Genomic DNA, 26,374 nt, shown 5'->3' on the forward strand with positions numbered 1-26,374 from the left:
TCTCTGTGGTGTGGTGGATGCTGAGATGACTCCTTCCCTCCCACAGCCCTCAACGTGGGGCTCCAGTCGCTGGACCTGAGCTGGAACCACCTCTACATCCAGGGAGCGGTGGCCTTGTGCAGCGGTCTCCGGGTAAGCCCTCCAGGAGTGGTATGTTAAGCCCCAGTGAGGACGGCCAAGCCCTGAGTCAGCCACCTTGAACCCTTCCCCATGGGTAAATCCATCCTGCTGAAACCTAGCTGGCATCTTTGGGGGTACTTCACGGCAGCAGTTTAACTAGGGGGTAGGGAATGACCTCAGCCCAAAGGGAATGAGCCTCAAGAGTACTTGAGACTCTGAGCCCAGCTGGGAGGGATCTGGAAAGATCTGGCTGATCTCCCTCCTGGGGACCACTGAGCACCCTGTCTGGATGACAGCAGGGGACAAAAATCGGGGCCCGTTGGCTGGATGAGTTGCATGCAGTCTTCATGCTGGTGCTGTTCTCCCTTCTCCCTGCAGGCTAATGTGTCCCTGAAGAAACTGGATCTCTCCATGAACAGCTTTGGGAACAAGGGGGCTGCAGCCTTAGGGGAGGTCCTCAGAGTCAACAACTCCCTGGCCTACCTAGACCTCAGCAGCAACAACATCAGCAATGAAGGGCTGTCCAAAATCAGCAAAGGATTGGAGTTGAACGAAAGCCTCAAAGTTCTGAAGGTAGTCTTCACCCGAGCTGGGAACCTGACATCTTGTGCCTGCACTTGTGTGTGTGTGTGTGTGTCCGTGCATTCATGTGTGTGTCCATGCTTCCATGTGTGTGCATCCATGTGCGTATACCTGTGCATCTGTGTGTCTCTGCACCCATGTATGTGTGCACGTGTATGTATGTGTCCGTGCATTCATGTGTGTGTCCATGCTTCCATGTGTGTGCATCTGTGTATGTGTCCGTGTGTCCATGTGTGTGCATGCACGTGTGTGTCTGCGTGTATTGGCGTGGGGGCAGCAGGATGATGGAGCTGGATGTTGCTGGAGAGAAAATCTACCCTGTGCTTCATATGTGTGTACGTTCTTGGCTGTCTCTCTGCTGCAAACCCAGTGTCACCCTCTGCTCTCACCTGGCACAGGGTTGGGTCTTGCTTGCTCCCATCTGGGTCTCCTCCAGTTTCTTTGTTTTTCTTTGCTGATAGGCCTGCGAGATCTTAGTTCCCAGACCAGGGATTGAACCCCGGCCCTGTCAGTGAAAGCACCGAGTCCTAACCACTGGACCACCAGGGAATTCCCTCCTCCAGGTTTTCTCTACACTGCGGCAAGAGTGTGCATTCTGAGCATAAATCTGACTTCCATCCCCACCCATACCTACTCTCCTCCCACTTAGGCCCCCCCGACCATGGCCTCCGTTGCTCAAATCCCGTTCTCTCACCCTGTGTGCTTCTCCAGCCTCAGTTTACCCCCCACTCTCCCCCGCACTCCAGCCATGGCCTCAGGGTCTTTTTTCATCTCCCTTCCTGCAGGGCCTGTAGTGCTCCCTCCACTGGCCTCAATTGCTGGTCTGCCTCAGAGCACAGCTGAAGCAGCAATTCCCCCAGGGACCCTGCAGGAACACTCAGATCCTGTTTGCCCCTTCACGCAGAACTCACCAGAGTTTTTCCTTATACTCTCATTTGAGTGACTATTTGACTGTCACCACTAGTTCGAAAGTTTCCTGAGGACAAAGACATGTTTGGCTTTGCCCATTACTATATCCCCCGTACCTAGCAGGGTCCTGGGCATAGAGTAGATACCCATTGAATATTTATTAAGTGAATGAATGAATACATATTTCATTTTAAATCAATTTGCTCATAGATGCTAATTCATAACATAGAAGCTCATGGGAAGTTGGGAACTGATGTAAGATGTGGACTTCTATTAATAGGTCCCCTTTCTGGGACTCCTACCACAAGCCAGGTTCTATATCAAGTGCTTTGCCTCCTTCTTCATGGCCCAGCCGTACCAAGCAGGCTCCAGTAGCCCCATTTGTCAGATGAGAAGACTGAGGCTGTGTGACTTGTCAGGCCGTGCAGCTAGCAAGAGGCAGAGAGATGTCAGCTCTACCTGGCTTTCCACTGCAGCTCCAACTCCCGCAAGATGTGGAGGTGACTCGGGGGGACCAAAGACATGGGGGTGCTGGTGGAAGAAGAATGGGAGTTAGGAATCAGTGAAGATGAGCCACCATCTGAGAGGACAGCCACCTTAGAGCTGCTGAGGTGACAACAGGGAGTCAGATTCCAACCTGTGGAGGGAGCGTGGTGACTGCAGACCAGACCAGGTGGCCGTCTAGTGACGGGGGGAGCTCAGAGGCTGGCCTGGCTGGAGGGGCACCAAGTGTGACTCAGAGAAGAGAGACTGACCCAGCCTGCAGAGGACTGAGCCTCGGTCGGTGGCCAATGAAGCCAAGGAACGTGCAGAGAATCTGAATTTTAAGACTAAAATGCTGCCTCAGCAAAATGACAACAGGGATTTTCTCTGGTTAGTGGGATATAGGCAATTTTAACTTTTTTTTCTACTGCTTTTTAAATTTTTTCTACGGTGACCAAATATTTTATTTTAATTTTTTAAATTGTTTTAAAAGCGAAAGAAAAAAAGCTTAAAATATACCTTTTAGTTTGGTCGTATGTGGAGGCCACATCAGTTTTGCCACAGGAATTATCTGTTGCTCTCCACAGCCAGCCCCAGCCCTCCTTTTCTTAATCTTGGAAGAATAAGGAATTCCCCCTGCACGTGAGTCAAACCAAAGATTCTGGATGCTAAGCCCTATGAGGGCAGGGCTCCAGGCTGTCTTTTCTCACTGGAGTACTGAAAGAGCCTGGGAACCCCCTGACATAGAGTTTTGGTCAGCCTCATCAGGAAACCATCAGCTGAAAGCCTTCAATAATAATAAGTAACATTCATTGGCTGCTTACTATGTACCATGCACTCTTTTGAATGCTTTACCTGAAGTTATGTATTGACTCCTCTGTGCAGCCCTAGGCCATAGGTACACAGTAGTCAGGGAACTAACACAAGACCAGAAAACTAGTAAGCAGAGCCAATGGGCTCCGTGCACCCTGCTGTTAACCTCCATACCACACTGCAGTGGCTCACAGTACTGTGGAGATAAAGCCCTGAGTACTTAGCTAAGCCCCCAAGGTCCTGTGCAATCTGACCCATCACAGCTCTGTGGCCTCACGCTCTCTGCTCCTGCTCATGAAACGTTTACTTTTCCCCACACACCTCTGCACCTTTGCACTTGCCTTCCCTTGTCTTCTTTGGTGCACCTTATTCCCTCCTCTGGTCCTGTCTGCCTTCTTCATCCCTAGCTAATCCCCATTAGCTCTGCAAGGCTTAGCTCAAGTGTCCCCTCCACCATACTGGATGCCCCTTTCCTCGTTTTCTACGGTACCAGTGGGTACCTCTGTCATTGCCATCATCGCACTTCAGATGTCATTTGCTTGTTTGCCTGTGTCCCCCTCTAGAGTGTAAGCTACCTGAGGGCAGAGATCTTGTCATGTTTGCCTGTGCATCCCTCAGCACTTAACCCAGTGACTAGCACGTGGATGTTTGTTGGATGGATATTTGGATGGATGGATGGATGATGGATGGATGGATGGATGGATGGATGGATGAGCAGTGAGATGGACAGGTGAATGGATGGATAGATGGATGGATGGATGGATGGATGAGCAGTGAGATGGACAAGTGAATGGGTGACAAATAGACAGGGAGATGGGTGCTTACAGAGAAGTCTGGGAGGAAGACAGAGATTGGGATTTGATGGGAGGAAATGGAAACCGTGCTCTGAGCCAGCCTCTCCTGTCCTCATCTCTGCCTCCTTCTGCCTCGCCCTTCCTCCCACAGCTTTACCTGAACCCTCTAAGTATGGATGGGGCTGTTTTACTTATCCTGTCCATCAAGAGGAACCCCAAATCCAAGATGGAGGATATTGACATTTCCGTAAGTGATCAAATTGTTTGCTTGCACTTGGGAGCAAGCCAGTTACCATGGCCACTGTGCCAGCTCTAGCCCTCAGGGCCCTCAGAGAACTGCTCCATGAAAAGGCTACTCCTTTTAGAGAACAACTCTGCCCCCTCCAGAGGTCCTTTCCGTAGGAGTAGCCATCCGGTCAAAAACATCATGGTGTGACATTATTTACCAGATCCTGGGAACCCAGGACCTGCACCCCCAACAGTGGGCCTGAGGGCAGAGAGGAGGAACACCAGAAGCAAAGGCAGGGGGACCCCCAGAACAGACTTGTCTACCGTCAGCTTTGTCGATGGATGGCTTTGGGCCTTAGAATGCTTCCAGAATCACAGGATTTTTAGACTCTGAGTATTAAAACATGTGCAGACCTGTGTTTTCATTTCATGACTCAACCTACCCAGAGTAGTATTTGAGTGTAAAAAAACCTTGATGGAAGAGGGAAGCCTGAGGAGGTGACTCCACTCTGCCAGCTACTCTCGCCGGAATCATCCTAGAGGTGGGAGCTGGTGCCAACAATATCCTATACTTGTCTACCATTCTATACTCTTTTTTTCATTTTCATTTTTTCATTTACTCCTACCCTGGGAGGTAGGTAGAGTGTATCCATGACCTAAGGCCGCCATGGCAAAGTACACAAACCAAGTGGCTGAAATTTATTGTCTCACAGTTCTGGAGGCTAGGAGTCCAAGATCAAGGTGTTGGTAGGGTTGGTTCCTCCAGAGGGCTGTGAGGAAGAATCTATTCCTGCTTCTCTCCTAGCTTCTGGTAGTTTACTGGCAATCTTTGCTGTCCCTTGGCTTGTAAAAATATCACCCTAATCTCTGTCTTCAGCCTCAGTGGCTTCTCCCTGTAGGCGTGTCTGTCTCCATATCCCAGTGTTCCCTTTTTTATAAGGACACCAGTCATATCAGATTAGGGCGCACCCTAATGACCTCATTTTAACTTGATCACCTGCCAAGACCCTATTTCCCAATAAGGTCACATTCACAGGTACTGGAGGTTAGAATTTCAACATTTTTTTTGTGGGGGGATACAATTCAACCCATAACAAGTACATTTTCTCAATTTCCCATTTTACACGTAAGGAAACTGAAACAGAGAGGTTAGGTAACTTGCCCAGGACCACACAGCAAGTGAGAAACACAGCAAGGAGTCAACGCAGGGCTTCTGCCTCCTATTCTAGAGTTCTGTAAAGGTACAGTGTTAAAGTCCTTTTACATTTGTTTAATGCCACACTAATGTGATGTTTTGTTAAGATTTTAATAACTTACAATTCTATCAGTGATGATGTTTTGAATTTGAAACCCAAGCGTTTTGGAACTGAATAATAAGTAAAATTTGCCACCGATTATAAAACATTACAAAAACATACCTGCTTTTCTTTTCACGCTGTTCCCTCGCCCCTTCCTCCCCACCCCAGGCTCCTTCCTGCGCTCAAGGGTCTTCCTCTTCAGAGGTTCTCTCCACCTTCATCCTACAGCTGTGACCTGCACCCCGTGAAACCGCCTCTGAATCTCAACCACAGGTCCCCAGTTTGTTAGCATTTGGCCCCGCCCCCCCGCCCCCCGCAGTGCAGGTTGGAAGGTATGAACCCCAGCGCTGCCTGTCTGCGGAAACGTTAGAAATGGTGCTGTTGACGCCCCAAGACGGCATAGAAACCCATGAGCTGGGATCTCACTGCCACTCCACCAGCCTTCCAGAACAAATAGGTTTCAATTGGACTTTTCCTTCCCTTTTGTCAATGATGACGCCATAACTCTAAGTGGTGTTAGAATCCCTTCATTGTAGATGCTTCTAGAACTTTCTCTAGAATGTCTCTAAAGGGGAGGGAGTAAGTCTTCAGCCCTTAAGCATGGATCTAATTCTTTGAAATGGCAAAAGATACTGAGAACCACATCTGAGGAATGAAGCAGGTCAGTCACACTGAGGGAGGCCAGGTTTGATCGAACACCGTTTCACAGACCACATGTTCTCCTGCGGCCTCCGACCCGGCTCAGAGGCCACTTCCACAGGGGGGCGTTCCCAGTGCGTTTTGAGCCATGACGGGATGGTTGGAATGAGGGGTGCTCTCTGCCACGGCACCTGCTCTGAAGGCCAACACTGGTGTAGAAATGGGCTTTTCAGGGCCTTTGTTTGGGGACCAGTCTCGTAACCCCACGGCTGTGTCTTATCTGTCACACACAGACACTAATGCTCACCTTCTGAGAGCAGAGTGAATTGACAGTGTGACAGGCCACCAGCACCCAACTAGGACATCTGATCAAAATCGCGTGGGAAACTTACAAGTCAAACCACAGGCTCTAAAAAGGTGAACCGTCCCAGCCTAGGAGCAGTACTGCAGAACCAACTAGAAAAGACAACACACTGACTTTGCTTGGGAGAGTCCGCTGGTCTGGGAGATGGCACGATGGCAGTGCCCTCCCCCTGACGGGTCCCCTCTCTCCCTGCTTCAGAATGTGCTGGTGTCAGAGCAGTTTGTGAAAATATTGGATGGAGTGTGTGCTGTCCACCCCCAGCTGGACGTGATGTACAAAGCAGTGCAAGGCGACTCTAACAAGAAAAACCTCTTCACGTGGACGAGCCCTGTGAAACTGATCCAGGTGAGCCCTGCTTTCCTCTAAGAGCCCCCAGGGACCCCTGGAAAGAGCTGACCTTTGGCTCAGCTTCCTAGAGTTTCTCCTCCCGCAGAGCGTCTGCACAGTCCTGGCTGACAAGGAACATCTCAGCTGTGGAATATTCCTCTTGGCTCCCAGAGGAAGGACTGAGAACTGGCTGAAGTGGGAGGGCCTTGCAATAGGATGGTTTCTACCAGCCAGGCTCCTCCACTGCAACCAAAGACAAGTGACTGAGGTGCTCTGTACTTCAGTCTCTTCACCTGTAAAATGGGCCTGATTATAGCACCCACCCCAGCAGGGCTGCTGTGAAGATTAAATTCTACACTACACATGACCTAGAACAATGCTTGGCAGGCAATAAGCCCACAATTCATGCAGCCTCTTCCCAATAGCTGGTAAGGATGCCAAGACATCCTGACCCTGTGGTCAGGATGGCTATTTGGTGGCTTCAGCTAACAAGGAACCCTCAAGTGTTTTATACCTAATGGTCACCTTGCCCCTGGCTCAAGTCTTAGATTGTGTCTGGCAGTCACAGGAGGCAGATGTAACAGTGGAAATAAAAACTCAGAGAATGTTAGAGCTGGAAGGGATGTTATAGCTCCTCTGGTCAGACAGCCTCACAGAGCAGTGACTGCCCAGGCCTGGTGTTTCTACCACCAGCTCTCACCTGCTGCTGGGTGCAGGGCCATTACCACCTGAGGCAGCAGGAGCTGGAAGGTGTCCTGTAAACACGGTTCTTCATGGTGTTTGTCACTGGGGCTGCTTCCTGCCCCTGGTTGGTCTGCTCTGTGCCTTAGTTTCCAGAACCAAAGAGGAGAGCTCTGGCATGAAAACTATCATTGTATGAAAAGTTCTAGAAGGCAAAGCGGTATCAAGTATCTTTATATCTTTTCAAGTAAGATGATGTCAGGTGTAACTGAGGGGAAACCTGTTTTGCAAGAAGAGGGGGAATAGAGTTATCCGATGCAAAGTGGGAGCTTGCTCCTTGTTTTAAAACAGTGTAGAAAAGGGATCCCAGAGGAGAGCCTCAATACATACAATGTAAACCACAGTCCTTCCCCTCGGGGCCCGACAATCGGGTTGGGAAGATGGGACAGATACAGTCGTTTCTAATAGAAAGTGTCATATGATAAATAATGAACAAGTGACAAAGGTAGCAAATACAATCCAAACTAGAGTTCACTGCAGGCAAACAGCAAAGGGTGCTTCCTGGCAGAGGTGGGGCTGGGCAAGGGCCTTGGCAAGCGGAAAAGATGCAGGTGAGCAACAGAGAGAGGGAGGGAAGAGGATGCCAACCAGCAAAGGAGCAGAGTGGGAGTCGCTTGCAGTGTGTCTGGGGCGTGGGAACTGGACCGTGTGGCTCTGGTCTCACAGGGAAGCCTGGGAGTCAAGGCTGCAAAGAGAGGCTAGAGCTGGATGCAGCAGTCCTCAGATTTTAGGCTCAGGGGGAGGTTTGAGTCCACAGGGAGCAGGGAGCCAGTGCGAGTTGTTGAGCAGAGGCTGTGATGTAAATCCAGCAGGACTGAGGGGTAATTTTTCTGGCAACGGGGAGGGAAATGAACTGAGGGGGTAAATATGAGACTGGGAAAACCAATGAGGGCACTAGTGTAGTATTCCAGATCTAGAACGGTAACTTGGCTGAAAATGACAGTGAGAGTGGAGGTACAGATGTAGGAGATATCTTTATGGAGCATCTCCAGGACTTGGTGAGTGGTGTGTATGTATGTGTGTGTGTGTGTGTGTGTGTGTGTGTGTGTGTGTGTGTGTGTGTTGGGAGAAGGGAGGTGTGTGGGGAGAGGAGAGAGCCAAAGATAACCCCCAATTTTTAAGCCCAGTGGACTAAAAGAACAATGGTAACATTGCCAGCAATAGGGAAGTCCTGTGGGGAAAAGGGACCGCCCCCTGGCCCTGCCTCCCACTCTGGCCTCATCCCTCCCATCCTCCCCGCCTCCTCTACATTTCAGCCCCACTGGATTTCTCCCCATTCCTTTTTTTTTTTTTTAATTTTTTTATTTTTTTGACTGCATTGGGTCTTCGTTGCCGCGCACAGGCTTTCTCTAGTTGCGGCGAGCGGGGGCTACTCTCCCTTGCGGTGCGCGGGCTTCTCATTGTGGTGGCTTCTCTTGTTGCGGAGCACGGGCTCTAGGCGTGCAGGCTTTAGTAGTTGTGGGACGTGGGCTCAGTAGTTGTGGCTCGTGGGCTCTAGAGTGCAGGCTCAGTAGTTGTGGTGCACAGGCTTAGTTGCTCCGCAGCATGTGGGATCTTCCCAGGCCAGGGCTCGAACCCGTGTCTCCTGCATCGGCAGGCGAATTCTTAACCACTGCGCCACCGGGGAAGTCCCTCCCCATTCCTTTTTGCATCAGTTCTCTCTTGACGTTAACTCTGAGTCCCTCTGCCTAAACACCCTTCCTCTGTGTCTCACTCACTCCTCCTCACTCTCTAGGTCTGTACCGGAGTGTCACGTCCTCAGGCAACCCTTCTCAGGTTTCCTGGTCCAGAGTATATACCCTTGCCACACACTCCTGCAGCCCTCTCCTTCACCCTTTCACCGCAAGACTCTGAACTCCTCCAGGGCAGGAGCTACGTTGGGTCTTATCAAAAGCACCTACCAACGTACAGGCCCTTATGCCCATCAAGGCTCTTAGTTGCTGACCACAGAATCCACTCCGCTAGGTTAAGCAAAGAGGGATCTATTACCAGCGATAGACCCCAGAGACATTAGGAGGGCTGAAGAAAGACTCTACGTTTAGATTCCAGAAATGGCTCGCCAGACACCCCAACTGGCTAGCCAGGATGGCTGCTGCTTCTGCCTAGGTCAGGAAGCCGCCCAATCAGGAATCGCCCACTGAATTGGGAAGCCACCCCCATGGCTGCCGGCAGCCTGCTCTCTCCAGATCACATGGGTCACACATACGCATCACCCAAGGGCTTGGCGAAACCCATCCCATTCTGACCCGTAGCTTCAAGGGGGCTTGGGGAATGCTGGTTTTTAGTTTTCCAGCCTCTGTGTTATAGAGAGGCGGGCTGTGAAGGAAGCGGAGTGGGTGTTGAGAGCCCGCCCATGGTATCTGCCGCAGCGCTCAGTAACAGATTGCAGAATTCAGCTAACTGAGGTTTGCTTTAGACGTGTAGGATTGAGGTGTCGATGGGGTTCAGCATGGACTTGCGAGCAGCTGCTGGGGACGCAGAACTGGAAGCGTAGGTGGGATTCACCCCGGGGTGGGCTGGTGTAGGCAGCGCACACTAGAGAGGGAAGTGTGGGGAGAGGAGAGCAGGGACCAGGGACTGATCCCCAAGGAATTCCTCTGTGAGCAGGGTGTCTGCAGAAATATCTATCGAGAAAGCTGGGCCTTGCCTATGGCCTTTTGAGAGTCGGAGGGGAAAAGAAACAAAAAGATACTAAAAAAGGACCCAAAAGAATATTTTAATGGTATTGGAAAGTTCACAATATATTAATACAGTGCATTTTATAAAACAGTATGTTTAGTAGATAGGTAGATAGATGGATAGATACATAGATAGATAGGTAGGTAGATAGATAGACAGGTAGATGAAAAAATATACATCAAGGTGTTACCTCTGGATGGTGGGACTGGATTTATGGGTTATTTTTAATTTTCTTCTTTCTATGAATCTATACTTTCCTTAAAATGTGAGTAGGTAATACCTTTGAACTGAAAACAGTGAAATATTATTTTTAAATACTCTAACACAGTACGTCTCCATATAAGTATTTGTATAAGACGATGAGAATTCTGTGAACACCAGGAGCCTGTCCCACTACCTGGCTGCGGTTCAGTCTTTTGGTCTCTGAGTTAACAACAGCCCACCCACGTACATAGAGCACCATCTTTGCTAGTCTTAGCAGGACAACTTCAAAACTAAATAATATATGTAAACATGATCACCGCCCTATTCCCTTCAAACCGTTCCCACAGTTCGCTCAGCAGTGTCGACTCCAGTCCTTCCACCTGTGGAACGTGGAATGGCAGGAGAGCCTGCTCAGTGTAGGTGGGGCCAACACAGAAGCATCATGGCGTGTGGCTCTGCCTGACCTCAGACCTCGGTCTGGGTGGGCAGGGGTGGGAAGCAGGGGTGGGGGGTGGGGGTGGGGGGAGTTGGTATAGATATTACAAGGCTCCTGGTGTCTCCTGCTTCTCTCAGAGCTATGCAGACCAACACAAAATCTCAGTCCTGGACTTCTTCAGGAGCTTGAACCCTAGTGGAGAGACAACGATGCCTGTGGGCGAGTTCCGGAAAGCTATGATACAGGTGTGTGGATTCCTAGTGGGCGCAGGCACTATGTGTGCACGCGCAGGGGTGTGTGTGTGAGAGAGAGACAGACAGGACACAGCATGAGCACCTCAAAGAGCTATTTGGGATTGGCTGTGAGAAGCCAACTTACCCACTGCTTTATCTAGACCCAGAGGGACACCTAAGGCCTCCTTCCACTGCCTGCTGAAGTCAGTCTCTGTACTGCACATCTGGGTGCCACTGGTGACCCAAGATGCTGCCTGAAGACACACATTCTTTATCTTTTAGGTCCTTCTCCCATTGCATGTGGCTACTGGGCAGATTTTAAAAGGGAGCGAGAGAAGAGACCACAACCAGAAACCGCAGTATTTCGCCTTTGGCCCTATCATCTTGCCTGAAATCCCACACCTTCACCTGTGGGGTATGATGGAGGTGCTGAGGGCCCCCTGAAATGCAAGCATGAAAAGGTCTGTCACCAGGGCAGCCCTAGGAAGGACAGGCCCTGCAAGAATAGGACTTCATGGGAGCCCAGGTGGGGGGATAAGACCCTCGGTGCCAGGCCCGTGGTGAAGAGGGCCGGCCAGACTCGGTAGCAGGGAGATAAGGATGAACTTCCCATGCTGCAAAGTCGCCGCCTACTCCAGCTGGATCCCCATCTCCTTCACCCCTATGGCTCCCCAGAGAAAAGAGAGGCTCTGGAGTCTGGGCAGTGACCCACGGACATGGGCGGGGATGCTTATTCCTGCCCTGCATGGTGTGGGTTCAGTTTCTTCTGAACTGAGGAAACTGTTGCCAGCCGTGGTCCCAAGGGCAGTGAGGCATTGTGGGGTGTGTGTGTGTGTGTGTGTGTGTGTGTGACGGGAGAGGTCTGGGGGGAGCAGAGAACTCCACTGACCTTGCTTGTTCTATCTGCTTCCTCAGCAGAACAAGGTCCCCATAAACCGGTACCAAGTCAGGGAGCTGATAAAGAAGCTGGGTGAGAAGACAGATATGGTGGACTTCAGGTCAGCCCAGCCCCGCCGTCCGGCCCTATCTGGGCTACCCTTCTGCCCTGGGCAGGCCCCCGGTTCCCTCTAAGGCATCCTGGCTCCTGGGGCCGCCCTGGAGCAGATAGGAGGTGACACAAGCAGCAAATGGTTAGGCCCTGGTGAGGTGAGAGGGGCAGTTGGGGGCGTGTACAGGTATCACAGTGGCCCAAAGAGGAGGTATCACTGGAGGGAAAGGGGTGTCACACAGACAGACAAGAGGACAGAGGACGGCAAGTACCAAGCTCGAAGTGTGGGCCAACAGGGTGCACTGAGGAACTGCAGGTCTTTCAACGCTGCTGGAGTTTAGGCAACCAGGCAGGTTGTGACTTAGGCTGAACTCCTTGAAGAGATCAGAAAGGACCATGATAATGGTCATAACAGCAACCAACATCCATGAGCCCTTACCATGTGCCAAGTGCTCCGCCGGTCACCAGACGGGTGCCTGAATTCTCACAGCGCCCAACGGGCACTAGCATCACGCCCATGCTGTGAATAAGGATCGGAGCTTTAGAGAAGGAAAACACAGAGCCAGTGCTTGTGGCCAGAAAGGGGCAGCTGTGACCTTAACACCCCGGTCTGAGTGGTCCCAGGACCCACTCCTCCTCGCCGAGGCTGCAGGACCCTGCTGGTCTGCAGGTTGGTCCATAAGGCCCTGCGGCTTGTTGTCTCATGGAATCCCTAAGGAGTCTGTCAGAGGAGGCCCCCATCTGGTCCTGCCCCACAGCCTTCTCCCACTACCTCCGTCCTTGCCCCCATCAGCATCTCTCATGTGTGGAGAAGCCACCACACAGACTGACCCAGCTGCAACCCTGCTCTAGCTAGTAAGAGTGGGGCCGTGCACAGAGCTCTCAGTCTCCAAGTCTTTAGAATGGGGTGATAACCACAGCACCCGAGAGAGTTTCAAAAGAATCAAGTGGAGACAACGCACATAAGGGGCTGGCACATGATGCTGTCATCCAGGAACGACACCATCATCCGGCAAGCACCCCGGACACCCGCAGGGTGGCTCAGGCATGCACTCCACCCCAGGCCCCCCTACTCTGTGCCTGTGTCCTGGACCTCCCCGCCTGCCCTCCCTGAAGTACGGCCTCCTGTTCCTTGGGACGCTGGTGGGGAAGAGCACAAGGCAGAGGTCAGGAGACCGGGTCCAGGTCCAGCAACCCTCCAGCTTTGCAGATGAGGGCACGTGGCCATGGAGAGGCAGAACTGGGGTCTCAGGACCCAAGTGGGGAGCTCTTGTGGGCACCTCAAGTTCCCCTCAGGTCACACACTGCAGCTCTGTTGGTTCCAGTTGAAGAGCAGGGTGGTCATTTTTACTGTTGCATGATTTTTTCATTGTCATTTTTTGGTACAAATAATATCTACCTGTAAAAATTCTAAATCCACAGAAGTATACTAGGGAGAAAGTGAAGGGCCTCTTTTACCTGCCCCCACAGCCCCTGCTGCCTCCCAGAGGGCGCTCGTGAACAATCCCAGGTGCACGTTTCCATAGCTTTTCCCACGTACTTGCAATCAAGTGTGTGTGTGTGTGTGTGTGTGTGTGTGTGTGTGTGTGTGTGTGTGTGTATGAGTGAGTGTTCTCTAAGTGTTAAAAACAGGGACTCTAGGACCAGGCCACCTGAGTTCCAATCTCAGCTCCACTCCTGTGGAACCTTGGGCAATTTACCCAACCTCCCTGTGCCTCAGTTTACCCATCTGTATATGGGGCTAATAATAGTACCTATGGTGCTGGGAGCTTTTAAGGATTAAATGAGTTAATGCCTATGATGCCCTTAGAACACTACCTGGCAGGTGGTAGGCTCAGAGTACACATGTGTTTTACTATTATATCATTTTACCCTCATACACACACGTGTGCACACACACACACAGCTTCTTATTTATCAGAAATAGAATCATACTGTCACATTCCTCTGAACTTGCTTTGCCTTACAATGTGTCTTGGTGAACTGTCCATGTTGGCATGTTTAGATCTATCTCAGCCTTTTTAACTGCTACATGGTACTTCATAGTGCAGAAAGAGACTCTCCTTTTATGGACATTTAAGTGATTGCCAGTATTTTGCTAGTACACATCATCATCAGTCACCAACATTCTTTTGCATGTTGTGTTTGCACACATGTGTTTCTCTAACATGGGCTGGGTGGCTCAGACCCAGGATGAGCGTGTGCACATTCTAAACTTAAATCTGCTACCGAAGCCCTGCCGACAGCGTAAACCCATCCCCATCCCTGTGCCCACGCCGAACCTCTCCACGTTCAACACTCTGCCGAGATGAGAGATGGGTTTACACATGGTCTCGCTTGGGCTCGAGCCTGTCCAAACACTCTTGTCGATGAGCCACGAGGCTACGTTGGTGCTCAGCATTATCCCCTTACCTTTCAAACCAGTTTCTTGAAAATGACGAAGCCATAGCAACGCGTCTGGTCTGGAAAGAAGTCTCAGTGACAGAGAACTCCTGGCACATTGGCTGGTGGCTGGGACGAGGCGGAGAGCTGGCTGAAACCTCGGCGGAAAGACACCAAGGCTGTGAGCGAGGCAATAAAGTCTAGCTTGGGTCTCCGGGCTGCTGGTGGCATGCCCTTCCCCCCAGGGAGCACCCTCCTGTTTTAGGGGGCACGTCCTTGGTGGCCTCGTTAAGCGCCAAAAGAACAAATTGGGAGAGCGTGGGGTTGCTAGGTGGTGGAAGAGATCAGTGGGGAGAAGGTCAGTGCACAAAAGCAGTCATCACAGTGCTCGTAAACGGTGTCAAGCGGAGATTGCTGAGATTCAGGAGGCAGTGGCAGAGGGAACAGATGCTCAGGAAATGAGGACAGGGGCCTTTAGAAGCAAATGCCAGGGGGTCACGTGGAGAGAGCTCAGGGCAAGAGAGAACTGGCATCTAGCTGTGGCCCAGCATGAGCTGGCCACCTGAACTTGGAGCCTCATGGTTCCACCCGAATAGTGGGACAGCTGAAAAAAGGGATCCCCATCTGTTCTAGGGATCTGCCATTCTGCATTTCTTTGTAAAATTCCTTGGAAAACTGGGGAGGCATGAGGAGCTTAGCAAAAGATGAGAAGGTTTAGCCAAGAACAGCATATGATGAGCAGGTGGGGGGAATGGGTACCTTCAAGGATTTTGATTAACCTCTCCAGTCATCCTTGGGATGGACAAGGGCAGGAACGGTCTTGTGCGCCTCCTTTGCACCTGCACAGTGCCTGCTCATAGTAAGTGCTCAATAAAAAATACCTGTGAAATGAAAAACCTCATTCACTTGGCAATTGTCTTGGGCAAGTGGAAAGCTGGGAGAGTTTGGGGGGGTGCCCAGGAACCCACACTTTGGAACACCAGTGAAGTGCTGGAATGGCATCTGGGAATCAAGGCACCAGCCCTCAGGTTTCATTTTGTTTCTTCATCGAGGGTGGAGGTGATGCTAAGACTTCTCACTCCTGGCAGAATCATTATTTGAAATAATCTGTGTCCCCCTCCCCACAGCATATTTCCCCTCCCTTCCCTTATTCAAAGTCTTAACTTGAAGTTGAATTTTCATTGGATGGTTGTATGGACTCAGTCAAAATTAGGATGATGAAAAAAAAATAAAGAAATGCAATAAAGAGTTTGTGAGCTGAAACTCACGCCCACCCCACTCATCAGGGTATGTAGATGTCTTTGCTCTGACTCCCCAAATAAATCAAATCCCCTTGAAGTCAGGGAGCCTGTCTTTTAAGTTTATTATAATCTATAAAATTCTCCATCAAGTCCATGCCTGTAACTGAGCATTCAATAATTACTGGTATCTGGGTGGAACCCTGAAGATTATTAGGCTATGAAGTATCAAAATTTATTATGGACTATAGATTAGGGATCAATAAAAACAGCAGTTTTCTCAAGATGCTTTTATTCATCTTTAATAGAAAATAGAAAAAGCAGCACATTTTCTCATCAAATGTTATTTTTTGTTTGGGTAGCTTTGGGGGAATGATGGAGATATGGGGAAGCCACCATCCCCGACCCTCCAGGCCCACCCGCAATCACACAGGCCCAGCCAAAACCCTGCCTGTCTGTGGGTTGCCCTGGAACCTGCCCAACTGTGGAGTAGTTTCTACTTGTGGCCACTAGGTGTCACATCAGCTCCAAAATCCACCTGAAGGTTGTGCTCCCATCAGACTGCTTTGCAGTCCTTCCTGTGCCCTTTCCCTGATCTCCCAAACTTCTGCCCCCACAGAGCCTGACATGAAATCAGAGCCCCAAAGGGTCTAGCAGCCTGACAACTGGGCAGACCTGTCCAAGGCTTGGTGTCCTCATTATGAATCAAAGTTACTCACAGCTACACCGCACTCCGGTGCTTAGCACAAGCTCCATAAACATTCAGTCCCCTCCCTCAGCCAGCCCACCCTGGGGCTGGGCAAGACTATAGAGGAGGCTTGCTCCATTGGGTGAGGGTACTGCACAAGGAACACGCCCCCTGACAATGGGCTGAGTCGTGCTTTATCAGCTTGCCATGTCAGGAGGCTGCAGGCAGGAGGACCCCAGCAGGAGCTGAAGACCAAGGCGGAGGGAGAGGGGCCTTGCAGGAGTAGGAGGGGCTGTCAGGTCAAAGATGGCCCAGAGGTGCTGGCCCATGAGCCCAGCACCAAAGGGGGTCAGCTGCAGTGCAGGGGAATGGTACCCTGGGCATGCCCTCCTTCCATGCCCAGCTCAGTTTGGCTTTGTGCACTAACTCTTTGTTTTGTTTTAATTCTTATTGGAGTTTAGTTGATTTACAGTGTTGTGTTAGTTTCAGGTGTACAGCAGAGTGTATCTGTTACATATATACATATACATATCCACATATACATATATCCACTCTTTTTTAGATTCTTTTCCCATACAGGTCATTACAGAGTACTGAGTAGAGTTCCCTGTGCTATACGGTAGGTCCTTATGAGTTACCTATTTTATATATAGTAGTGTGTATATGTCAATCCCAATCTCCCAACTTATCCCTCTCCCCTCCCTTTCTCCCCTGGTTTTCTACATCTGTGAGTCTATTTCTGTTTTGTAAATAAGTTCATTTGTACCATTTTTTTAAGATTCCACACACAAGTGATATCATATGTTATTTGTTTTTCTTTGTCTGACTTACTTCACTTAGTATGACAATCTCTAGATCCATCCAAGTTGCTGCAAATGGCAATATTTTATTCTTTTTTATGGCTGAGTAATATTCCATTATGTATATATATATACCACATCTTCTTTATCCATTCCTCTGTCAATGGATATTTAGGTTGCTTCCATGTGTCTGTCAATGGATATTTAGGTTGCTTCCATGTCTTGACTATTGTAAATAGTGCTGCAATGAACACTGGGGTGCATGTATCTTTTCAAATTACGGTTTTCTCCTGATATATGTGCACTAACTCTATGCATCCTCACAGGGACCCTATACAGTGAGGTATGTAATCATCCCCATTTTACAGCTGGGGAAACGCAGGCATGGAGAAGTTAAGCATCTCGCCCAAAGTCTTCTGCTAGTAAGCAGCAAGGCTGAGATGCAGACCCAGGCAATACGACCCTGGTTCCCTGAGCTCTTAACCACTGTGCTCCCCTGCCCCTCTGTGGCTTCTGCGCAGTTTTGTATCTACAGGGAGAAGTTTAAATGCACTTTCTCTGTTTACATCGTTTCTGTAAGAAACAGAAAAATAATTCATAAGCAAGCATGAGCTCCAGGCCAGGCTGGACTGGCCAGTGGGGAGGGAAGCGAAGGCAGACTTGATGATGCTCTATGTGACTGAATTCTCAAGGTCAGGTTGGTGTGCCCTCCCTGCCCCCTATGTTGCTCAGAAATTGAGCCAGGGGAGGTGAGATGGGAGATGAGAAGGAAGAGTGTGGAATATCTCTGTGTGCCAGAACCATAAAGTGGTTGAGCATGCAAATTCTGTCATTCGACAGTTCTCGGTTTGAATTCTGTCTGGCTTCACCAGTGATCAGCTCTGTGACCTTGAGCTAGTCACTCAGTCTCCCTGAATCTCCTTATCTGCCCCCGCAGAGTTGCATGTGAAACACTGAGCCCCAGGCCTGGCACACAGTAAGTGCTTAATGTAAGCATGACCTCACGCCAGTGGAGTTCCTCTCCTGTGAGGGAGACGTGCGGGGAGATTGAGGTCCAGGAAGGCGTTAGGGGCCAAACTGAGCAGCCATCTTTTTTTTTTTTTTTTTTTTTTTTGCGGTACGCGGGCCTCTCACTGCTGTGGCCTCTCCCGTTGCGGAGCACAGGCTCCGGACGCGCAGGCTCAGCGGCCATGGCTCACGGGCCCAGCCGCTCCGCAGCATGTGGGATCCTCCGGGACCGGGGCACGAACCCGTGTCCCCTGCATCGGCAGGCGGACTCTCAACCACTGCGCCACCAGGGAAGCCCTGAGCAGCCATCTTTGAAACACCCAACTACTGGGTCTTTGAAACACTGTGGGAGGCATTCCAACCTTGGGCTTTGGCTTAAAACTTGCATGAAATCTAAAGAATTTGCCCAGAATCTTAAAAATCGGAGGGAGGTGGGAGGGCCAGGGTCCAGCAGCACTGTGTGGGCAATGCCGGGGGTGCAGTGGACATCTGGCCTTTTTCTTGGCTCCTGAGGTCTGAATCCCCTTCCTGGGCTGGGAGTGCCCCAGCTTACAGGTCCTGAGAGGGGCAGCTGGGACTTGCAGCTGGGATGTAGGCTCATGCCTACACCAGACACGCAGTCTCTGGGCTCGGTTCAGGAGCCAGCCTCCAAAGAAGCAAGGACCACGGAGAACTCCCTCCAGCAGCTGTGGCTTTGCAGCTGGATGGAGTCCCTGAGCAGTGGCAGCGGTGACGTTGGTGGGCGTGGTTCTGGTTGCCAGGCCTGCAGGTCATCATTGCACGCTGCAGCCTCTGGTATGTGGCTGCAGTGGCAGCTGCAGTGTCCTCAGGGGACCAGGCTGCCTTGCCAAGCAGGGGCTTGGGATTGGTTTCGCTTGGTTTGGTTCTAAACAAAAGAAAACAATGATTGGCGAGGCAAGCCCGTGTCCTAAACACTGGCTGCCAACCAGTGGCCTTGAACTAGAGGAAAGGAACAGCTCTCCTCCAGGAAGCAGACATCCTGGAGGGGAAGGGAGACCGAGGGTGGTGTGGGATGGAGGGGGCTTCTCTGGGGCTCAGCAGGGCCTTTTAAGAAGGGACAGTGGTGTGACCCCTGGGGGGGGCTGCTGTGTTGTTTTGCCACCTCTTAGGGGGTCTATGGATGAGCTGGGGTGGGACTGACTTGTTTCTGTGTGCCCAGGCTGAATGAGACTAGCCCTTGTGCCTGCGTCCACGTGCTACCGTATAATCAAGAGCATAACAGGTCTTTTTCCCAGTTCCTGGCATGCGCCTCAAAACCCTCAGGATTTCCTGAGTGACAGGAGTGTCTTCGTGATGCTAACGAGGTGACCCAGGGTGGACCCCTACCTAGACAGCTTCCTGGAAACACCAACCATGTAAGCAGATGTTGGGACTTTCAGCCAATAGAAGGACAGGGAGCTGGAGATTGAGCTCACTCCCTAGCCAGTGTTCAATCAGTCATGCCTGCGTAATGAAAAGTAATGAAACCCCAATGAAAACGCTGGACACCAGGGCCCAGGGGAGCTTCCTGGGAGGTGACTTGCCTCGACTCCACAGGCAGAGGGCACAGAAGCTCTGCCTCCCTCCCAGATCTTGCCCTGTATGTCTCTTCATGTGGCTGCTCCTGAGTCATAACCTTTATAATAAAACTGCCAGCAGCAGTATAGCACTTTCAGTGAGATCTGTGAGTCATTGCAGTGAATTACCAAACCTAAGGAGTTTGATGGGAACCCCCTACTTTGTAGCTGGCTAGTCAGGAGTGCAGGTGTCCTGGGGGAACCCCACTTGTAGCTGGCAGCAAAGTGGGAGCAGTCTGTGGGGGACCGAGCCCTTAACCTGTGGAGTCAGATGCTGCCTCCGGGAAGTTAGGGTCAGGATGGCACTGCAGCCGATCCCAGGTGGTGTTAGCCCAGGTGTGGAAATGGAACACGTGTACACAGAAGTATGCTCACATTTGAATTACAGGACACGGTGTGTGTACTTGAATGTGTCCATGCCCAACAGGAGGGGCTTACCTGCGTACTAACCCCCAGACTCGCCTGCTTTCTTGCCAGAATCCTAACAGTGGGGTTTCAATACAGCCACTCCTGGCGTGTACCGCTCTCCCGGCTGTACCTCGATTTTTCCAGCAGAGGGCGCTCCAATCCCACAAGTCCTCTGACTCCGCACAGCGGCTTCAGCTCTAAGAAAACAGGACTCCAAACTGGCTCAGGGAAATCGAACTCTTATTAGGTACCTGAAAAAGGCAGCAATGCAGCTGGCTTCAGCGACACCAGGGGAGCCCGGGCCAGAACCCTCAATCTGCCCCCTCAGGGGAAGATGCAGGTTCTTGGAGCCTGAGCTTATACAATCTGGGGACCCTCTTTAAAAAAAAAAAAATATATATATATATATATATATATATATATATATATATATATATATATATATATATACACAAATTTACAAATATAATGTTAGGTATAGAAAGTGGATGTATATTTAGAATGAAGAAAAAATCACAATAAATGATACATTTTAAAAAGCTGACAATGGCATAAACATCAAATCCACCCCGTGGCCTTGCAAGGGGGCCCCGCTGAGTAGCTTCTGCAGGTCGTCCCGCAGAGAACAGACACCTTGCTGATGCAGAGTCCAGTTTGCTTCCTGGGCCCATCTGGCCATGAAAACGGGCTGGAGGACTCAACCCCGAGGACCCGCCCTTGTCTGGTTCTCTGCACCTCCCTCCTCACCGCTGTCCTTGGAGCAATCACTTGTAGTCACACCGTGAACACGTGTGAGGCGCTGTCGCTTTTCTCTGTCACACCCAAGAGGCTGCCACCTCCACACCCTGCCTTTTGGGAGGTAGCAGGCAGCTCTCCCAGCTTCTCCTTCCATGAGTCCTGGCTCCACCGTGGGTCCTCCATCCACTCAGTGTTATTTCAAGACCATAAAACTCACAGCCCCCCTGCCCCCGACAAATACTTTTCCCAAGAGCACTGTGATGCAGGGGAAAAACCCTTCTTGAATTAGTGGGGGAAAACTTACAATGTAAGGGGGAGGGAAAACATGTACATTTATTTACTCTAAAGTGTAAGTGACTTCAATTAAATTCAATAAACATTTATTAAGGGCTTACTATGTGTCTGGTGCTGTTGTGGGTATGTTTGGGATACATCAATGAATAAAAACGATAAAACCCATCCTTTACACAGCGTTTACATTCTAGCAGGAAGAGACTGCCCACAAGTAATAAATATAATAAATAAGTGAATCATATACAGTGTTAGAAGATAATAGTACTATGGGCGAAAAAATAGAGCGGCGTATGGTGGTTCAGGAGGGTCATTGCTAGGGGTGGGGGAAGTTATGATTTTAAACGGGTGAGGGGTGGTATCTGAGCAACAGCATGAAGGCAGTGAGGGAGAGCCATGTGGATCTGGGGGAAGAGCTCTTCAGGCTGAGCACAGGCCCCAGGACAGGAGCCAGCCTGGGGCATCTTAGGGTCGGTAAGGCAGCCCAAGGCTGGAACAGAGAGGGAAGGAGAGCATGGCGGGAGGTGAGGTTGGAGCAGGGCCCGATCAAGTGGGGCCTTGAGGCCTGTGGGCAACGTGGGTGTGAGTGAGATGGGCCCTTGCAGGGTTTGGGGCAGAGGAGGGCCAGACTCCGACATCTTTGAAAAGGGTGTTCTGGCTGCTGTGTTAAGAATAGGCTTTAGGTGGGACTTCCCTGGTGGCGCAGTGGTTGGGAATCCGTCTGACGATGCAGGGGACACAGGTTCGATCCCTGGTCTGGGAAGATCCCACATGCCGTGGAGCGGCTAAGCCCATGCGCCGCAACTACTGAGTGTGCATGCCACGACTACTGAAGCCTGTGTGCCTAGAGCCTGTGTTCTGCAACAAGAGAAGCCACCACAATGAGAAGCCAGAGCACCACAATGAAGAGTAGCCCCCCCAGCGCACAGCAGCAAAGACCCAATGCAGCCAAAAATAAATAAATAATTAATTAAAACAAAAACCAAAAAAAACCACCACAAATTGAAAAAAAAAAAAAAAAAAAGAATAGGCTTTAGGGATTGAAAGGCGGGATCAGGAAAATCCACTGGGAGACTATTGCAATGATGGAGGCAAGAGCTGAAGGAGGAAGTGGTGGGGTGATGGGTGTGGGCGGACCCTGGATGTGTCTAAAGGTGGCACCAACCATGCTCCCCATCAGGTGGGGCACTGGCTGTGCGAGAAAGAGAGGCATCACGTGGCCCCCAGGCTCAGGCCCCCAGCAGCTGGAGGAATGAAGTCTCATCACTGAGCTGGCCGAGGGGAACTCTGCTGGAGTAGATTTGGGTGTCGGGGGTGGAGAGAGAGAAAACTGGGAGTTAGTTTAGGGATGTCTATTAGACATTGCAGAGGGGAGTGGAGCCGGTGTTGGAGTCCAAGCCTGGACTTGGAGGAGGGGTCTGGACGGGGGTGTGTTTGCAGGTCCTGGACGTTATATAGATAATATTGAACGTCACAAGACCAGATGAGGTCCCTGAGGGTCTGAGTGCAGAGGGAAGTGAAGGGACAAAGGCCTGAGTCCTGGGGGGCTCCAGAATCCTTAGCGAGGTCTGTGAGAAGAAGAGCCAGCAGAGGGGACCAAGGGGGAGAGACCGGTGAGGAAGAGGGGGCCCCAGAATGGGGGTTTCTGGAAGGCAGTTGAGGAAAGTGGCCAAGCCAAAAAGACTCACCCCCAAGCCTTTCCCGAGAACAGTGTGTGGAGGTGGGCGGGACCAGGGGAGCACAGGTGGGCTGAGGGCAAAGGTGACAGAAGAAAGGGATGGGGGCGTGGCTACTAAATATCCAACCTCTCAGCAGGGCTCCACCCTCTGAGGTACGTGCAACCCAAAGCCTCCTGGGAGGTACCGGCCACCCTCCCCAGATTCCCTGCGCTCGCCATCACTCTGCAGGTCCACTGGTGACACATGGCCCTCCCCAACTGGACTGTCAGCCCCTGGAGTCTGGGCTGAGCTGTCCACGCATGGCTCTCCATGCTTAGCACCGTGCCTGGGGCAGAGTTGGGGGGGGACCTCAGAGATATTGAGTGGATCCAGTCAAAGGATGGGAGAAAGAGTGAACAGATCCTTGCTCTCAGCAGCCCAGCCGTGGGGTTTCCCGAGAACGGTTCCAGCAGACACACCGCCCGGCAGCCTGGCAGCGCCCACTGCAAACACGTCTACGGTGAATACCCATAGATGCTCCAGACGGCAGGAGTACTGGCCCCGAGGCTGCGGCTCCAGCCAAACTCTGGAATCAGAAAGAACCCTATGGTGTTCCAAGGGCACCGGGAAAGCTGAGGACTGGATTGCTCACTGGGAGATCAACACAGGTGTTTCTTCCAGAAGAGGCCTCCCTGGTGACACACTCCCTGCCACCCAGCCTCACAGGGCTGGGGAGGCAGTAAATCTGTCAGGAACCAGCCAGCCCAGTGGGGTCTCCCATGAAGGAGAGCCTCCCCAGAGCCTCAGTGGTAAGGACCCCTGATGGGTCGTGGACAGGGTGACTCCTTTCACGGAGCCAAACTCAGTCCCGCCCCCTTCCCAGCCTGGGAGGATGCAGGGCCCCTTCCGGCCCTACTCTGGCCCAGCAGAAGTATGTCAAGGGAGAGCGGGTTAGACGGAGGCAGTGCAGCCACGTGGTAGGGGTGTGGGCTGGACGTCAGGCCAACCTGTGTTGCAGTCCTGACTCAACCCCCTGCTTCCTTCCTTCCCTTGTTCTTTATGGGGGTCTTACTATGTGCCAGGCCCTGTGTGTGCCATGGGCCACATGTGAATTCAAAGGGCAGCGCTACTCAGTGACGTGGAGCTTAAGCCCGATCAGGGAGGCGCACGTTGAACAGACAGACACCCAGACGTTGCCACCACGATGACTTCCGCAAAGGAAGGGCAGCGCGGGGGAAAACGGGGCAGCCCTGTGGCCGGGAACCCGCTTCTCAGCTAATCCGACTCTCACTTATAATAATAGCACCTACCTCCTATGGCTTTTGTGAGAATCCATGGGAACCAGCACACCGACTGCTTGGGCCCCTCGCCAAGCCCTAAGTGCACCCTAACTGCAGGGTGGTGGGCTTTCTCGTCCCTGAGACTGGTGGGAGCCTGGGGATGAGGCTGCAGGCAGGAGTGTCTCGCCCAGGCTGTGGGCTGAGGGGCTGCCAGGGCAGAGCCGTGGTCCCTCTGGACCTGGCCTTTCCCCGCGACTGCCTCTTCTCCCTGACCTCAGCCTGGCTGCTGCTAGCAGAGCCCAGCGCAGTTCCCAAGCAGGACACTCCTGGACCCAGGCCCCACTGTCCCCCAAGGCAGTCACCCTGCCAGGTGATGGCTGAGCCAGCCGCTGTGCGGTGGAGACAAAGGACAAAGCAACGGGGCTTGGCTGTGCCGACGCCTGGTCTGGAGCCGGCAAAGCAGCCCTGAATGTCCCCACGCCCGCCCGCCCCTCGGGGAGGATGGCACTGATGGGAACAGAAGGCCAGGGGGGGAGCTTCTCGAGCCCCACCCAGAGCCCTGGGGTTGGCACACCATGGGCCGCTCAGGGGAGCCCCGGACTCAGCCGCCACCACCGTCCCTCCCCAGTCGTCTGGGATGGGTGGCAGGACACAGGATGGTGAGTCCCCAGGCCTTCCTGCTGCCCCAGTTTCCCTGGGAAGAAGGTCAGGGTGGGGCATCAGACATGGCCACTGAGGACAGTGTCAGACGTGAAGTAGCAGAACTGGCGGATGTCTGCTCAGACCTGCCTTCCAGCCAAGTTCTCAAAGACGTGGTCCAGGAGAGAGATGGGGTGGGGCTGAGGAGGGCCAAGGATTTTCTGGGGGCAGGGCTGGTGTTAGGGGTGCAGCCTGTGCAGTCACACAGGGCCAGACTTAGAAGGGCCTGGGGCTTGGTTTCATGCTCTGCTGTCACTCTCTTAAAATTCTTAACAACTTTTTAACAAAAACCCCACGGACTGTGTGGCCCATCCTGTCGGAGGGAGAGGACATTTACACACAAAGGGCCTTCCTGTCTGGGGGACAGAACTGGGGGGAGCTGCAGCAGCCAACCCATCACCTCCCAGCAGCAGCTCCAGTGGAGGTGAGACTAGAGGCCTCCTCTTGACTTTGGCCAGATGGAATCTGTGATTCTGGAAGAAAGGAGGGATGAAGAACAGCCCTGACCTCAAAAGCTTGCAGGTGAGGGCAGGGGTCAGGGAAGGACACGTCCCTCCCCCTTAGGCCCTGGTTGTCTCCCCAGGAGAGGGGAGGGGGAGCACGGACCCCCCCTGCGGGTTGGAGTTCTCACGCCGCGGTTCGGAGGCAGGCGAGCAGAGACGCTGGCGGGAGGCGGTGAGGCCTCGGAGCCAGGAAGAAGACTCTACAGGGGCCTCGGCCAGCTGGGCCAGCCCAGGCCCGCTCTGGCCTCTGGGCTCCAGCCAGTAGGTAATTCAGAAATTCCTCCAGAATGCTGCCCCGCCTGCTTGCCTCTCTGTCCCAGCCTGAGCCAGCCTGCCGGGGCCGCCGACGCCTGGTTTCCACCTCCTAGAGGCTGGCCAGCCGCTCCTGCACCCACACACACACAGAGCCTCCTCGCTCCCAGCTGGTCCAGGGGCAGATGGTGCCGGGAAATGAGCTAGCAGGAGGGGAGCTGGCCGTGGGTCCCCGGCCAGGGCCAGGCTCCACGGAAGAGGGTGGAGAGGAGGCCCCGCCCTGTGTGTGTCATGGGGGAAGCGGCGAGGCTTGAGCCTTGGGGATCTGCTGAGGCCCAGCCTGGAGCCTGGCCCAGTTCTCAGAAGCCAGCCCAGCGGAGTCTGCCCTCCCTGGCAGAGTCGGCCGGGCATGAGCCAGGAGCCCCGGGCAGGGCCTGCCCCAGCACCCCCATCTTCTGTCCCCGAGGCTGAGAACTGGGCCACCAGAGACTCCTTCCCCGGCACCTCCCAGGATCCCAGGCCGCTAATCCCCTCTCCATTAAGATGCAAATTTTCTCGGAGGCCGGGAGAGGCTGGGACTCATGGCAGCCTTTCATTTTTCACATCTGTGGGAAGCTGTGGCCAGCTGACCTCAAGTAAAACCCAGAGAAAAGGGCGAGGGAGGGAATTCGGTCAAACTGCTGGCAGCAAGACTCGCTCCTGCAGGGGAGGGAGGAAGGGGGCAAAAAGGGTAGGTGAACTCTGCTCACAGGACAGTTTCAAAACCACGTCCCGGGTGGGCTTTGCTACCAGGGCCTCCAGCTCTGCGAGGCCCATCCCGGACAGGGAGCCAACGGCGCAAAGCGGGTCCGGAGTCAGAGCCCTTGCTCTTGCTCTTGCTCTTTGCAAGAGCAAAGCTTGCCCCTGACTGGCTGCAGGACCCTGGTCAGAACGTGACATGTAAACGGGGAGCTGATCGCCCCCTCCCAGGGTCGCTGTGAACGCGGTCGTCCCCAGGGACTCTGAGGGGCTTGG

General features: G+C 52.4%; 1 protein-coding gene across 1 annotated transcript in view; it reads left to right on the top strand.

The window, feature by feature from the left end:
• LRRC74A (leucine rich repeat containing 74A) overlaps positions 1–25,674 on the top strand; it is a gene marked incomplete at both ends in the record, with an annotated part of 59,824 nt that extends 34,150 nt beyond the window's left edge. The window contains 8 exon segments of the mRNA XM_079699192.1: positions 47–132; positions 499–693; positions 3,853–3,948; positions 6,429–6,575; positions 10,755–10,862; positions 11,766–11,848; positions 25,189–25,369; positions 25,477–25,674. Coding sequence (XP_079555318.1) covers positions 47–132; positions 499–693; positions 3,853–3,948; positions 6,429–6,575; positions 10,755–10,862; positions 11,766–11,848; positions 25,189–25,369; positions 25,477–25,674 — 1,094 coding nt within the window.
• Between the last annotated feature and the right edge of the window lie 700 nt (positions 25,675–26,374).

This window comes from Hyperoodon ampullatus (assembly GCF_949752795.1).
Source record: "Hyperoodon ampullatus genome assembly, chromosome: 3".
NCBI classification, from domain to species: Eukaryota; Metazoa; Chordata; class Mammalia; order Artiodactyla; family Ziphiidae; genus Hyperoodon; species Hyperoodon ampullatus.